This window comes from Corylus avellana, chromosome 10 (assembly GCF_965113065.1).
Source record: "Corylus avellana chromosome 10, dhCorAvel1.hap1.2, whole genome shotgun sequence".
In the NCBI taxonomy this organism is placed as follows: domain Eukaryota; kingdom Viridiplantae; phylum Streptophyta; class Magnoliopsida; order Fagales; family Betulaceae; genus Corylus; species Corylus avellana.
The window spans coordinates 7,901,212-7,916,229 of record NC_142499.1 but is presented as its reverse complement, the minus strand read 5'-3'; the positions used below and the strand labels follow the sequence as shown (position 1 = coordinate 7,916,229).

General features: G+C 32.6%; 1 protein-coding gene across 1 annotated transcript; it reads left to right on the top strand.

Moving 5' to 3' along the window:
• Positions 1-6,414: 6,414 nt before the first annotated feature.
• On the top strand, positions 6,415-7,397 carry SIB2 (VQ motif-containing protein). Its single transcript, XM_059572024.2, has one exon. It carries the CDS (start codon positions 6,626-6,628, stop codon positions 7,079-7,081), a length of 456 nt encoding a protein of 151 aa, XP_059428007.1. The 5' UTR covers positions 6,415-6,625; the 3' UTR covers positions 7,082-7,397.
• The last annotated feature ends 7,621 nt before the right edge of the window (positions 7,398-15,018 follow it).

The following is a 15,018-nucleotide window of genomic DNA, read 5'->3' as shown; positions in this document are numbered from 1 at the left end:
CTTCTCTCACTAGCCTTCTTGCTAGTGGCATGGTCAAAGAATCTGCAGAATTCTTTTATGACCTCACAAAGTCCATGGACATAACCGGTCTCAGTAAGCTGCCTCACAATATTGTGCACTTTCTTATTATAAAATTCTTTACTCTTTGCTAGAGCTATGGCAGCCTATCAATCACAATAAGTGCATGCATGTAATGAAATTACAATTATTATTATTGTGCTATTTTCTTATTAACTTTTTCACTTGTTGTCATGTGATAGGAAACATGGGAAGGGTGGACTCCAAAAGAACTAGAACATGTGGACAATGGTACAATTAAACTTGAAAGGATTAATCATGCGGTTGTCATTGTTGGTTTCGGAACGGTTCGAAAGTAGGACGGCAAAGGGAGAAATATTTGGGCCATCAAGAATGCATGAGAACCGAGTGAGGATAAGTGATTTGGTAGATTTGCTCGACATACAAGTATGTAGAAGCTGGTAGGCTATGTTTTTCAAGTCCTACTATGACTAGGAACCTAATACTACTCTAGGAGATATAAGTAGGCCTGGGTATCGGTCAAAACAGTTCGGTTTTGGCTCTTATCGGTTATTAACCGAAATTTTGTAGTTAAATGGTTTATTAATTAACTGATACCGGACCAATAAGAATTTTAACTGAAATTATTTGTTATAACAGTACACGATTAAACAGTTCGGTTAAACTGGTTAGCCGGTTTAATCATGGGCTTTATATTGATTTATTTTGTTGGGCCAAAAATGAGTTTTTTTGACTTTTGAGAGCCCAAATACTTTTTGTTGGGCTAAAATAACTTATTAAAAATGAGTTGTTTTAGGGCTCAAATACTTTTTGTTGGGACCCAAATATTTGTTTTTTTGGCTAAAAATTGAAGCTTTTTTATATTGATCCACCACAATTTTTTTTTTTTTTTATTTTTTATATTATAAAATACATTTTTCCAAAGCAAATAGACTAATTAACATAATGAATGCTAATTAGACTAACAAAACTAGTTAATGAAAAATGCTTTCATCAAAGGCAAAGAATCCCATCCAATGCCATCACTAAAAAAAAAAAAAATCAAACCTACCCAAACCCAAATTAAGATAAAGTTACATAGGTATATTAGTATATATATAATCCCAAAACTACGTCGTTTTAGCATCCCTACTTAACGGTTTATATCGGTTAAACAGTTAACCGATATAAAATCTTTAACCGGACTAAACCGAACCGATAAGCATACCGGTATAAAAAATTTAACTGATAAGGATATCAGTATATCGGTTACGGTTAATATCGATTCGGTCGAAACTGGTACATGGCTGGTAATCGGTAACCGGTTAATCTGCCTATCCCTAGATATAAGCCTATTTAAAAGGAGCTTGTGAATGCATTAGAGCTCACGTATTTAGTTTCTAAAAGTGTTGTGTCCCTTATCATGTGAAAAACACATGTTTGTTTTTAATAGCATATGCTTTTTCACATACTTTTTTAGTAGTATTAATAAAAAATTACATTATTTTTTTTCTTTTAATGTTCAAATGATATATGACAATTTTAGAAATAAAATTGAAGAAACTTTTTCGACTCAATTTAGACAAAAATTTATATCCTTATTTTAATAAAAGTTTTATGATAATCTATTTGAAAATTATGATAACCATATGATGTAGATCAGAGTGCTTGAGACTTTATGAGGAAGACTAGGGCTGATATGAGTGTGAAGGGACCCCAAAGAGTCAAGATATGATCGCAATGTCCGGACATGACCTTCGTGTCCGAACACAGGGAGTTATTCCGAGCTTTTGGAATTGATGTCCGGACACTCTAGCCGTCCAGACAGGTTTGCGATCTTGAGTTTCTGGAATTGGTGTCCGGACAGGGCCTCTAGCCGTCCGAACAAGGTTGCGATCTTGGAGTTTATGGGATTGCCATTTGGAGAGGGCCTCTAGCTGTTCGGACACCTCTATGTTATTTTATTCATGTTTTGTTTACCTGTCCGGACAAGGGGTATGTCCCTTCCGAATACCCTTCGTAGATTTACGAATACAATCTTAATTCGTATTTTTTTTAGGTTTAAGTTTTGGAGTCTATAAATACATGTTTATAGCCTTAAAAATGAGGTTTATGTTTATTATTTGATTTTCTCATGGTTGAATTTTTTCATGATTTTTCTTCAAACTTTAAATAACATTTATTATTTAGAGAAGATTTTTCTTTTTGATTTTGTTGATAACCTCACAATCTTAGTTGCTGTTGTTATTTCCATCACAATCCTAGGCTGCAACCACCAGGACAATCTAAAAGACTTTTATAGGAAGATTGAGATTATCCTCATAGCTAGGTGGCCTAGCTAATAAAACAAAAATGTCAATGAAACGTGTCACGGGGGTTCCCACAAATGGAACCCTAAGGCTACGCAATGTCTTTAATGTTCGTGTTCCTGTTTCTGTTCATGATATATTAACTTCTGCCACCAGCTAGGCTCACTGTCATGTCACGTACAGTCACATGCATGCATCCTCCTCTCACTAAGCTACTCTACATTAACATGCAGGCCTTTTGCTTTGCAAATTTATCAGAATATCAGCATGATTTATATATTGTTATTGCTCCTTCAACACCAAATTTGGGCACTCGGGATATATATATATATATATATGTTAAATTTTTAATTTTAATTTATTAATTTTGTGTCAAATTTATATTAAGTTTATGAGTCAATTCTTATATTGTTCATACTGTGTCAAAGCAATGAATTAATAAATTTATTTAATTAAAGGTGTTTAACTCATCAACCAAGTATAATGGCTAATTTAATGTTGAGTTGACAAGCTATTTTATAAAGAAGTGTAGCTCCCTTTAACAAGTACGAAATTGCTGTAGAAAGCACAAATGAGCACTCCCACACTAAATTTGTTTCCCTGTAGTGTCAGTTACGTATCAATCTTTTCAGAAAGTCAAAACATGCAACAGTGATCTCACAATTGCTTCTCAGAGTTTTATTTCCAGTGTAGTACATGCATGCTTACACACAGACTGAATGGAGGCCTATGCTCGTTACTCATCATGACCTTATATATATATATATATCATCCCATCAGAGGCGGATGACTAAGAGGTTTTCCGATTCTATTTTTTTTTTTTAATATTCTTAAAAATTAATTTTTTTTTCCTATATATATATATATATATATATATATAGTCTCCCTTATTTAAAATTTTAGTTTCGTCCCAGTATCAGATTGCTCTCGAGAAATTCAGTGCCATTCGAACTTATCATGGTTGGACATTATATTCAATCTGATTATGACGCTTAAATAATGATGTTTTAATCCTAAAATCAGTCACTATTCAATTAGTGAGGATATGGATCGATTCGAGAAATTAGTAGATATTTCCTTTAATTGGAATGGGTCAAGATTGTGAATATTTTGGATAAACCAAGGAAATTTTGTAGCAAAATCACGAAATATCATGGTGGTTTCTCAATATAAAATGTGATATATATATATATGCTAATCATAACTTGACTTATTATGCTAATTCTAACTTGACTTATTCGATTAAATAGATTAGACCATTTAATTATAAGTCGTTAATTTCATGTTAGATTTTGCATATTACGTAAAAATTTGTTGGCTTTTATGTCATGTGTTGAGTTTAGGTCATATCAAAATGTGTTTAGGTATATTTTAAAATTATATAAGTTAACTTTAACTCGATCCATTTAATTAAATGAGTCAGATTTTTAAATTCTAACTCGTTAATTTCATGTCGAGATTGTGAATTATGTCAAAAATTACTAACCCTAATTAGAGTTTGATTGAGATTTTAACAAATGAATTATCAAAGATTTCCGCTTTAAAACTTTCAGTTATTAGCCAGCAATGCACGTTGTTACGACATGGCATGTCCATTCGTGCATGTACAATCAAAAACAATGAAACCAAAAAAGAAAAGTTTGTGAAAAGAAAGAAACCTAATAAAAAAAACTCATAAAGCGACATTAAAATATAATTAATCTTAATATCAAATTGGTCCTTCGATGACTTTGAGATTACCTTTGGTCCATACGTATCGATCATTAATTAAATAAGTTAAAAAAAAAAAAATCAACTAGTAAAGCCAAAAAAATATTATGACAATTTAATGAAGTGGTTAAATTTTAATTAAACCTCCATAGAAATCGGAATAGAATCTTTTTCAATTTATTTTGAACTGAAAAATATATAGTTTATGGTTAGAATTTATAAGAAGAAATCCTAAAGCCATAAATAGAACACATTTTCACTAACAAAAAATAATAATAAAATATTATTTTAAATTAAAAAAAATAAAAAAAATAAAAAAGTATTTAAAAAAAAACTAAGGGTGGCCGACCAGGTCATAGGGGTGATGGGGTGGTCGGACCACCCCAACTGCCAAACTTTAAAAAAAAAAAAAAAAAAAAATCGTTTGGTCCTAGGGGTGCCCGGCCACCCTGTAGGGCCATGGGGTGGCTTCGGATACCCCAAACCGACCACCTTCTAGGGCCAAACTTAAAAAAAAAATATATATATATATAATGGGGTGGCCCTAGGGGGTGGCTTCGGCCACCCCAGGCCAACAAGGGTGGTCCGGCCACCCCCTATGGGCTTGCCGGCTACTCTTAGTTTTTTTAAAATATTTCTAATTTTTTTTTTCATTATTATTGTTTTAAATTTAAAATAATATTTTATTATTATTTTTGGTTAGTGAACATGTGTCCTATTTATGACTTTATAATTTTTAAGAAAAAATATTTGTCATAAACTGAATATTCTCCGGTCTATTTTGGATCGGGGAGATCCAATTCCATAGAAATTTCCATACCAAGATGATGCTTATCTTCTTCCACGTGTGCAGAAACTTTTACGTTGACTTTCCATTGGTCATAGATTCCACGGCTTATGCTGCAGGTGAAGCGCATGGGATTGTTACCCATAAGCCGGCTCGGATCAGCCTCGAAGCCATGCGAAAACAAACCTGCTCAGCTCCATGGCCACTTTAAGTCTAACGACGACAGCATGTCGTAAGGCGATGACGTCACTACATCTACCCGGGAAGATGGCCGCGTGGTAGAATTATTTCTGAGTGATACACTGACAGCGCGAAAATCAGCTAAAATTACATCTCACCTCTGGCGCGTGCATCTTACGGACATAAAAAAGCTTTCCTAATTGGAAAAGTAATGTTACCACGTTTCTGGGCTTTTTAACATTAATTTAATGATTTTCAAGACCCAAGTTTAAAATTAATTTTAAATCTAAGACCTTTGCCTATGGCCCTATATCTCCTTCAAATAAATAATAAAAATAACAAAAATAATACAATTATGATCTTAAGATAAAATTAAAAAGGGACAAAAAGCAAAATAATAATAATAATAATAATCTCAACAAAAGCTCGGACACCACCACCGTGGAGGCCCAAGAGATTGGTTATTCATATTTATGAAAGACATAACAATCACATTTGGGCATGATATAATTTCTTTAACTCGTTAATTTTGTGTTTAAGTATGCTCCTTAACCTGATATTTACTTACTAAAAAAAAAACAGATGATGGTCTTAAACTTAAAAATATGAAAAAACTTTACTTTATACTCTTAAACAACTATGTATTTTGAGAAACTTAAAAAAATTCAAAAACTCTCAATTTACACTCATGAATTTTCAATTTCAATCAATTTATCCATTCCGTCAGATTTCAAATCTTAAAAGTAATAAAATAACGTTTATACCCATTGACTTTTTTTATTTATTTATTAAATTTCAAATTTATCCTTAATTTCAAATTAAATTTTTTTTAAAAAATAATAAAGTTATTAAAATTTGTTTTTGACCCATGGTGACCCATTTTTTCTTTTTAAAAAAAAGAGAAATGCTAGACATCTTAAATTTTTTTTTCAAAAAATAGTTTCCAAATGATGTGTCACCATCCTATGAATTGGTGACACACTTTCCAAAATAATAAATCTTATGGGATGGTGACATATCATTTATGAATCAACTATTGAGAAGAAATTTTAGGATGTGTAGCACTCTTCTTTTAAAAAAGATGAAAGTTGAAGGGTAATTTAATTTTTTTTAGCATTTTCGTTGGAAGTTAACGGGTAAAACTAACAGAATGAGTAAATTTTAAGGTGTCTTATCAAAAGGCGCAGCAGACGATAGCAAACTATAATTTAAGAGTTTAAAGTAAAATTTGTCTTAAAAATATAGAGTTTCAAAATCTTCAAATCATGATCTTAAAATAAATAAATAAATAAATAATATAAAGGGTAAAAACATGTGGAAGTGAGGGTGACGCGATATGGTGGCGGCTGAAAAGATGGAGCTTTAGTTTCCATATTTACGCTTGATCCTTCAACAGAAGCACTTTCAATTATTTGTTTCATCCATTAAATTTCTCTGTTTTTAATCTCTCTCTCAAAAGTCACACGTCGCACCATTTTCTCTCCCAGAAAAAAAGAAAAGAAAAAAAGTAATCATCAATTCATCATCTTCTTCTTCTCTCTCTCTCTGTCTCTCGTGCGTGCGAAATACAACATTATCCTTTTGCCGTACTGTTTTATCTGTAGCTACTTGGCGCACCGGCATGGACAACAACAACCAACTGCACCGAAGAAAACCAACCAAAAAGACCAAATCCAAGAAAAACAACCCCATCAAGGTTGTCTACATATCCAACCCCATGAAGGTCAAGACCAGCGCCTCACAATTCAGAGCTCTGGTACAAGAGCTCACCGGCCAGGACGCCGAATTGCCGGACCCCGCCAAGTTCCAGTGCCCCGACGGCGTTGATGCCGGCGGCCGCCATCATCAGCAGGTCTCTGATGACCACGATCATCATCACCCGATGATGATGAATCATCATTCGCTGGAGGAGGTAGTGCCCCTAGTGGACCCCAGTCACGGGCAGCCCGGCCAGTTCGAGCCGTTGGATGATGTTTTCACCCCACAGATGATCGAGAGCTTGTCGGGGTTGTTGCCGACCAGTGTGTTCTATGAATCTCCACCGGTCGATGTGCTTAGAAGGCTAGATGCAGTGTGATCAATTGACTCGATCCAGTAAGCTTTCTGATCAGGCCTAGCTAGTAGGACCATTAAGGTTGTATATATGTATATATGTTGCATATATACATATATATATATTTATATATGTATTTTGTATTAATTATTAAATATTGAACGTATTTGTCTCTTTTGTATTATCTGTTTTTTGCTTTGTTTTAGTAATTAACATCTAATAATCTCTCTAGCTAGCTAGGGCTGCAATTGTAATATTACTCCTTGCCCACTAAATCGCCTAAGGTGTGGTGTTTGAATATTTAACTTTTGCTTCTTTAAAAAGAGTTTTTAAGTGCTAATCTTTGAGCTAAAATAATTTGTATGGGAGTTGAAACTCAAGCCACAAAGATATGGGGAAAAGTTCAAGCAGGCATTAAGGGGCCAGCTTATTTACACTTGCAAAGACAAGTACACTACAAACCTAAGGGAATGACACAGAGATTCATGATCTCTATTTTGATACTATGATAAAGTTTTATAAAAGCTTAAGCCGATAGTATGAGATGAATTTCATTATTAATTTATATTTTAACAGTTTGAAAAAGCTAGCTAGTCATGAATTTTGTTAGAATATTAATATGATTAAATTTATTATTTCTTATTCTATTAAATTTTTAGACATACAAGTGGTGATTAAATATGATATTAGATTAAATGTCTTGAGTTTAAACTTTTTATTCGTTGTTATTTTTTATTTTAATTAAATATCACAGAATTTGAAAAATATTAATTAATAGTTTCCAACATCAAACATTTGTTCTGTTCAAGTTATTTGATGGACAAGGGCATATATAGTGTGTGGAAAATGTGGTTAGAAAAGTAAAGCAAAATTAGTGGTTGAAATTGATTTGCCCTGGTCCCCAAATGACGAAATAGATATGTTTTTTAGTGCCGACCTGATGAGAATGGAACTCATGTATGTAACTTCAGCTTCCCGTGAGCGAGCTAGTAGCTTGTACTAATATGGCTTTGCAGCTTGTACATATATAGGATCAAAAGATAAGAGCTGTTTTGTCTTTTGATTACTTTCTAGGATTCATTTTCTCGACTTTTGTCTTGTTATGGTGATAAATGGTGATAAATATTGGTTATCCAAAAACAAACAATTAATGTCTATCTCAGCCTAGCTTGTAGCCCATTTGGAAAAGATGCTTTCCGTTCTAGCTAGGGAGTGTGAATACAAAGCAACCAGCTGCTAGTGGGGACGACGTCTATATGTATCATATATATCTCCAGTTTTCATTTTCTATAATATTATTAATTGATCCCTATATAAGAGAGGATCACTATTACAAATGGGATTTAATAGATTTTTCTTCTCTCAATAAGTGGTAGAAAAACATATATAGTCGCCTTGAACTCTATATCATGGAGTTTTCCTCAAAGATTGGATTTTCTATATATGACCAAGGAGGGATTTGGGGAATTCTCTTGAAAAATAGCATTACTCATCATTCAGCTTCTCTCTCTCTATCTACGTGTATTATGTATGTGTTACAATCTTAAATGTCTTACATGACTCAAGTGAAATTTTAACTGTCTGTGTATATAAACTTTTAGACACCCTCTTATTGTAAGTCGATTTTTAAGAATAATTTTTACTTGTGTCGTCATTTAGTATCAGAGTCGAGTATTATATTGTGAATTTGAGTCACGGAAAGAACGGCTTATAAAATAGAGTGAGTCGACGTGAACGTCGGATTGGGAAGCGTGTTAGTATGTTTTAATTTTAAATGTCCTACATAGCCTAATTGCAATCTTAATTTTATATATATATATAAAAGTTTCCTAGAGCTAGCTCCATCATCCCTAGCTTTAGATAGTCATATAGCCGTCTATAGCATAAGGTACGTACACAACAGTTTTGAGTCAGTGGCTTCTTTGTGAGAGAGACAGAGAGAGAGCTAGCTAGTACTCACCTTCCATTGGGGAGAACTATAAATGTAGCTCAGTACCTATATTACATCTTTAGAAGGACATTGACGGACAATCTGCTCTCTCTCACTCTCTCTCTCTGTCTCAATATGCATGAATTAATGCATTTGCACCAGCAAAATGGGAAGTCAAGTCTACTCTATTATGGTTGTATATATAACTACATGCAATAATGTTGGTAACTTTTTGTGCCATTAGTGGCAAGGTTTTCAACAAATTTGTAAGAGAGAAAACAATATAAGAGCTGCAGGCACTCGACAAACATTGAAGGACAACATAAGAAGGACTACTTGCATAAAATTTCTGAATAAAATCAAGTCATCATAAACACTACTGGCAGATAGTTCTAATTGATTCAAGAAACAAGAATCTGCTTAATTTCCTGCAAGCCCTTCTAGCTAGCTTGGATGCCATAGGAGTTTTTTGTTTGAGGGAATTCAATATTTAACAACAATAAGTGTTTTGTTAATTAAGAAATCTTGGAGCGTCTCCAATGCAAATGTTATAAAACTTTCATATTGTGTATATTTAACTAATTAATATGAGGTAAAAATCACGTCCAGCAACTTGCTTTCTCTTTATCTAAAACAAATATTTTACTTTTTGATTAGCTACTTTTTAGGCAATCATCACTATGGCTAGAGCTAACTCTAGTACTTGAACCCTTGACCAACAAATAATTGGGTATTTCAACTTATTCTCAGTTACATGCAGGTTGGGAAAATTTGAGCAAGTCCATTTACAACTTCTTTTTGGGAGAAGAATATAAATATTTCATTTATTTATTTATTTTTGGTATCTGAAGACTAGCTAGAATATAAAATCTTTATCAAGTCGTCGCACCTTTTTCCATATATGTCATATTCAATAAGTTATTCGCGAACAGCTTTCTCAACTCGTGGGCAACTTGCATGTATATCTGATTGACCTTTTGCAAGACTCCTGAATACTTCTTCTTTTGCCCCACCAATTATCTTTTTGTGTGTACCCTCAATGATCGATTGAGTAAACTTATTGTTTGGGTTATCTTATATCAGTTGTGAAAGGGATTAGTGGTCACTTTATAAGTGTGAGGAAAAACTTTACCTCTTGAACTAGCTTTTGGAGTTAAAAGAGGCACATGACCACCTATCACTGGTATCAGAGCCTAGGTTTACCAACAAGTTTCACCTCAACAATATACGGGAAAAACAGGTTGTCGCTGCTCCGACTCATGGCCCGATGTGTGAGGAGGAGATTGTTGGAATTATTTCACATTAGCTGTGGAAGGGGTTGATGGTCACTTTATAAGTGTGAAGGAAAGTCTCACCTCTTGAGCTAGCTTTTAGGGTTGAGAGAGGCCCAAGATCCCGTTGTGGGATAGCCCTAACACCTATTGTGAGATCATTCTCATGGGGTTTTATCACCATCTTTGCCTTTCTATATATAGAAGGTTTAGTGACTACAAACTCAGAATTAAATTGGTAAAATTTCGAAAACTAAATAACTCAAATTTGCTTATACTCACCCACCAAAGTTGACAAAATTTAATTGATAATAGATATTCTTTTTTTTTTTTTCTTTTTTGTAGTAAGTACTAGTAATTATAAATAAAACAAAACAACAAGAAAAAAAGAAGTACAAAAGCACACAGGTATATTCTGAATGATAACAATACTAAAACAACTAAGATGGAAAAGAGTCAAGAGCTTTTGATGTTAAAAGCTTCTTAGAAAAAAAAAATAATCATTTTTAAGCTTTTTTAAAAAGTGTATTTTTGCCCTACTTAAAGTAAAAATGCCAAAGTGCTGTAATTTTTTACCAAATTAACTAATTTTTTTTTTTTGTTTGGCATAAGTTTTTTAGGTACTAAAACTACTTTTTAAACTTTTTAACATAATCTCAAACGAGCTATAAGACAAACATCACCTAACCAAACAAAACACAACGGATTAGATAAGACGCCACTTATGTTGTTTGATAAATCCGATTTTGTTTATTAGTGTATTTTGGAGGGTAATTTTTTATTTTGTTCATCCAATTCTGACTTTTGCGTAGGTTCTCTCGCAAGAGCTTTAACAATTTGTCTCTGATCTTCTACATTTTCCAATTAGTAGTTTCCGACATGTAGGCAAGTAGTCGGGGAGGTAAGTAACCAAACATGGCTTCAAATTGTGTCACTCTTGTAGAGTGGTGGAATGAGGTATTGTAGCAATTTTTTGCAGAGGTAGCTACTACACCCACTATTTTGGTTTGTCACATATCATGCATCGAAGATAATTTTCTACATACCCTTCTTCATAGCTAACACCAAAGAAACTAATTCTTTCTCAGAGGTTGACATCAAATTCACCTCCCTTTTAGAACTTGGCTGAAAATGCTATTGGTATCTAGTTCAGCATTAGAACTGCTCCAATTCCCTTACTTGATGCATCACACTCTATTAAGAAAGGTTGAGTAAAATATGGCAGGATGAGAACCAGAGGGTTGTTCATTGCCTTTTTAAGCTTCTCAAAGGCATTCTCAGCATCATCATTCCAATGAAAAGAATTTTTCTTTAATAAATTTCTTTACATGCTACCCCCAATCACATGTAAAGAAATCTCGGGATTAACCTCATTGCAGCTAAATTAAATCAGCCCCTGAATCTTCGTATTCTTCTTACTGTCCATATTTTCCATTCACAAAAAAACTCTACACTTTCAATTAAGGACAATTTAGGATTTTTGAAACTCATGCCCTATAAGCCACTTAGAGTCACAATTGTAGCACAATTCCTTCCTTCACCTTTCTTCCATTTGGGCTTGGGAAATTTTATGAATAGGAACAGTGGCCTTCAAAGGCCCCACGTACAGTAGGCTGGTTAGTAGTAGCAACACTCACTTTTGACACTCCCTGAATTAGGAAAGTTCATATTTGAGTTCTTATAATTCCTTTTCCCATTTGAAACATGCTCTTCTTGTATTTTAGCTAACCTATAGGCAGTCAACAAAGTTTTATGAGTGAACATCCTAATTGGTAGTCTAATTTCTTCTGTTATACCACTTAAGAAACAACTCAGCTTATAAGTTTTTGAAAATTCCCTCAATCTATTTGATAGTGCTTCAAATTTGCACTTATACTCCTCCATACAGGATTGTTATTTTAATCTAGTTAAAGGCTCTATAGGGTCATCATAAGAACTATCCCCAAATCTATCTTAAAGGTATTGAGATGAAACTTCCCAATTAGGCAAGGATCCTGAGCTATGCATTTCTTGAAATCACATTAAGGCTCTGCATTCCATATGAAAAAAAAAAGCAAGAAAAAAATTTCTGGTTATATGGGGTTTTATGAAATGACAAAAATTTCTTTCAAACCAGTTTGAAGGAAATATCCTTCAATCCATTTAAAATAGTGCCAAGTGTCTATAAACATTTAAAATGCACATTAAATTCTTAACATTATTAATAGCAGTTTACTAATTTAGACTAATTTTAATGTGTCTTTTAAATATTTATAGACACTTGTCACTATTTTAAATGGGTTGAAAGATATTTTGTCCAAACCAGTTTGGAGAAAATTTCTGTCATAAAAGAAAAATAGCTTGATATAACCAACCGAATGGATCATTTCCATCATATTTAGGAAAGTCGATGCAAACTGACCTTGTATAAATGCCACCATAATCTTTCCCATTTTGCTTCATTCTTGTATTGTTGTCCTCATGGTATGGTATTCTTGCATTTCTATCATCATTGTACTGTATCATTGGGTATTTGTCATCATGGTATTACATCCTATTAGCATGTCTCTCTCCTTGACAACGCATTCTTGCATGTTGGTCTCTTTGATGGAAAATTCTTGCATTGTTGTGCGGCTTGTGCCCTTACATTGATGGAATATTCTTGGGCATCTAGAATTCTTGATAGCTCATTTTTAGTGCTTATAAATATGTTAGTAGAATAGGAGTAATTAAGTAGAGAAGAAAGTTTATGTGTTTGTACTGTGGTATTCTAGTTGAGATTTGTATTGTGGTTACTTTCACCCAAAGTGAAGATTATCAGTTTATTTTTGTTTATTCTATACACTTTGACCGGATCTATGTAACATCCCAAAAAATATTTAGGATTAAGAGTGCTCTTCCAGAGTCTTCAATTAGGTTAAATGAACTTGATATGGTATTGATATTGGCTTTGTTTACTATTAAATATTGAAAATATTTCTTACGTTTAAGAATTTTTTGCGTTTACTCCAAAGCAAATAAAATACATAACAAAATATATTTTAAAGTAACATTTTCGATCACTCACAAATCACAATGGTTTATGCAAATTTTTATGCAAAATGGAGAGTCAAAACTCACTTTATCTAGTTTAGTTAATGGGTTTTTAAAGGTACCCTACAACCAATTAACTATATTTTTATTTATATCATTTTAAATATTCTTATTGATTCTATCTTTATTTCTTTTCTAAAAATCACATTTCTTTCTTTATTTTTGCAATAGTAATCCTTTTAGCACAATAAGTTTTCAATGGTCATTATTTTTCGAACAATCTTTGAAATGGTTGTACTTTATAACAATCATATTTTTCAATAGTTATATTTTTCAAATGTCGTATTTGTTGAAAATTTCTCATAACTTTTCATTAAATGAATCATTAGTCCCAAAAGTGGACCAATCAACAAAAACCAACAAGTTAAAAATAGACTTTAGTCCACAAAATAATTACATCAAACTATATCACCACAAAATAGCCGTTAACTTCCCTGATTTACCCTTAAAAATACTAAAATATCACTATTTTTTTTTTTTAAATTTGGAATCAAGGGTAAATTTAAAATTTTATAAAAAAAATCAGGAGTATAAGTGTCATTGCGTTACTTTTAACGTTTAAAATCTGATGAAGGGGGTCAAATTGATTGCAATTAAAAATTTAGAAGTTCAAATTGAGAAGTTTTGAAGTTTAAAGACTTCTCAAATCGCTTAGTAATTTAAGAATATAAATTAAAGTTACCATTAAAAAATATATATATATAAAAGAGATTATATGAAACGTATTAAAAATTTCAAATAAATACATTATAACACATTGGCCACTTCTGAAAGTGACAAGACATGAGACAACTCGTCTAAAGCTTTTCTTCGGTTGTAGAATATCTTTGCTACCATTTAAAAAAAAAAAAAAACGAAATATTATTATTATTTTTTAATAATTTTTTTAATTATAAGGACTTGGCAGCTACCACAATCATGATGATGGTAGCGTATTACTTGCTGTTTGTCCTTGCTATCTCTTTCTTTCTTACTTTTTTCTTCTTTTTTTTTTTTTTTAAATAATTGACTTTATAGCTGTCTTTAATGAACAATAAATGATTTCTACCCACATTTATCTCTCAGGATTCAAAATATCATGCACGGAAATACATACAACTATTTTGACGACTTGTTCATCGTAAGACCATCAGCATCAAATTCAGAAATTGAGGTCGACATCCGACCACATCAAATAGTGTAAAAAGTATATGAAAAAAGAAATGCTATTTTTTTTTTTTTTTTTTAATTTATTTTTCAATAATCTTTACTCACGAATTAAGATGGACGAAAAAGAATACAATATATTTTGCTGGGCCGGCACTAGGTTTTTTGTCCTTTTTTTTTTTTTTTTTTTTTTTTTTTTTTTTTTTTTTTTTCGACCAGTTACTATCCCTTTGTTTATGCTGCATTGCCTTTGCCCATCCTCTACCGTGTTGCACCGCTCTTCGCCTCATCGGAATCAGTTGGACTTTAGATCTAATTTTTCAAATTTAGATCTAGTCTACTCAACTGGAAACGACTCCATTTTGTCCACCACGTGTCGGCCAATGTGCTTTGCCTCCCTCGCCTCGAATGTTGTAGCTATTTGTTGGCTTATTTTATTTTATTTTTAATTTTATTTTTATTATTATTTTTTGAATAAGGGTTTGAATTCTCCTTAGATCTACTTTCATGAGCGATCTTTGGGGTGAAGGTTTTTATCTTGG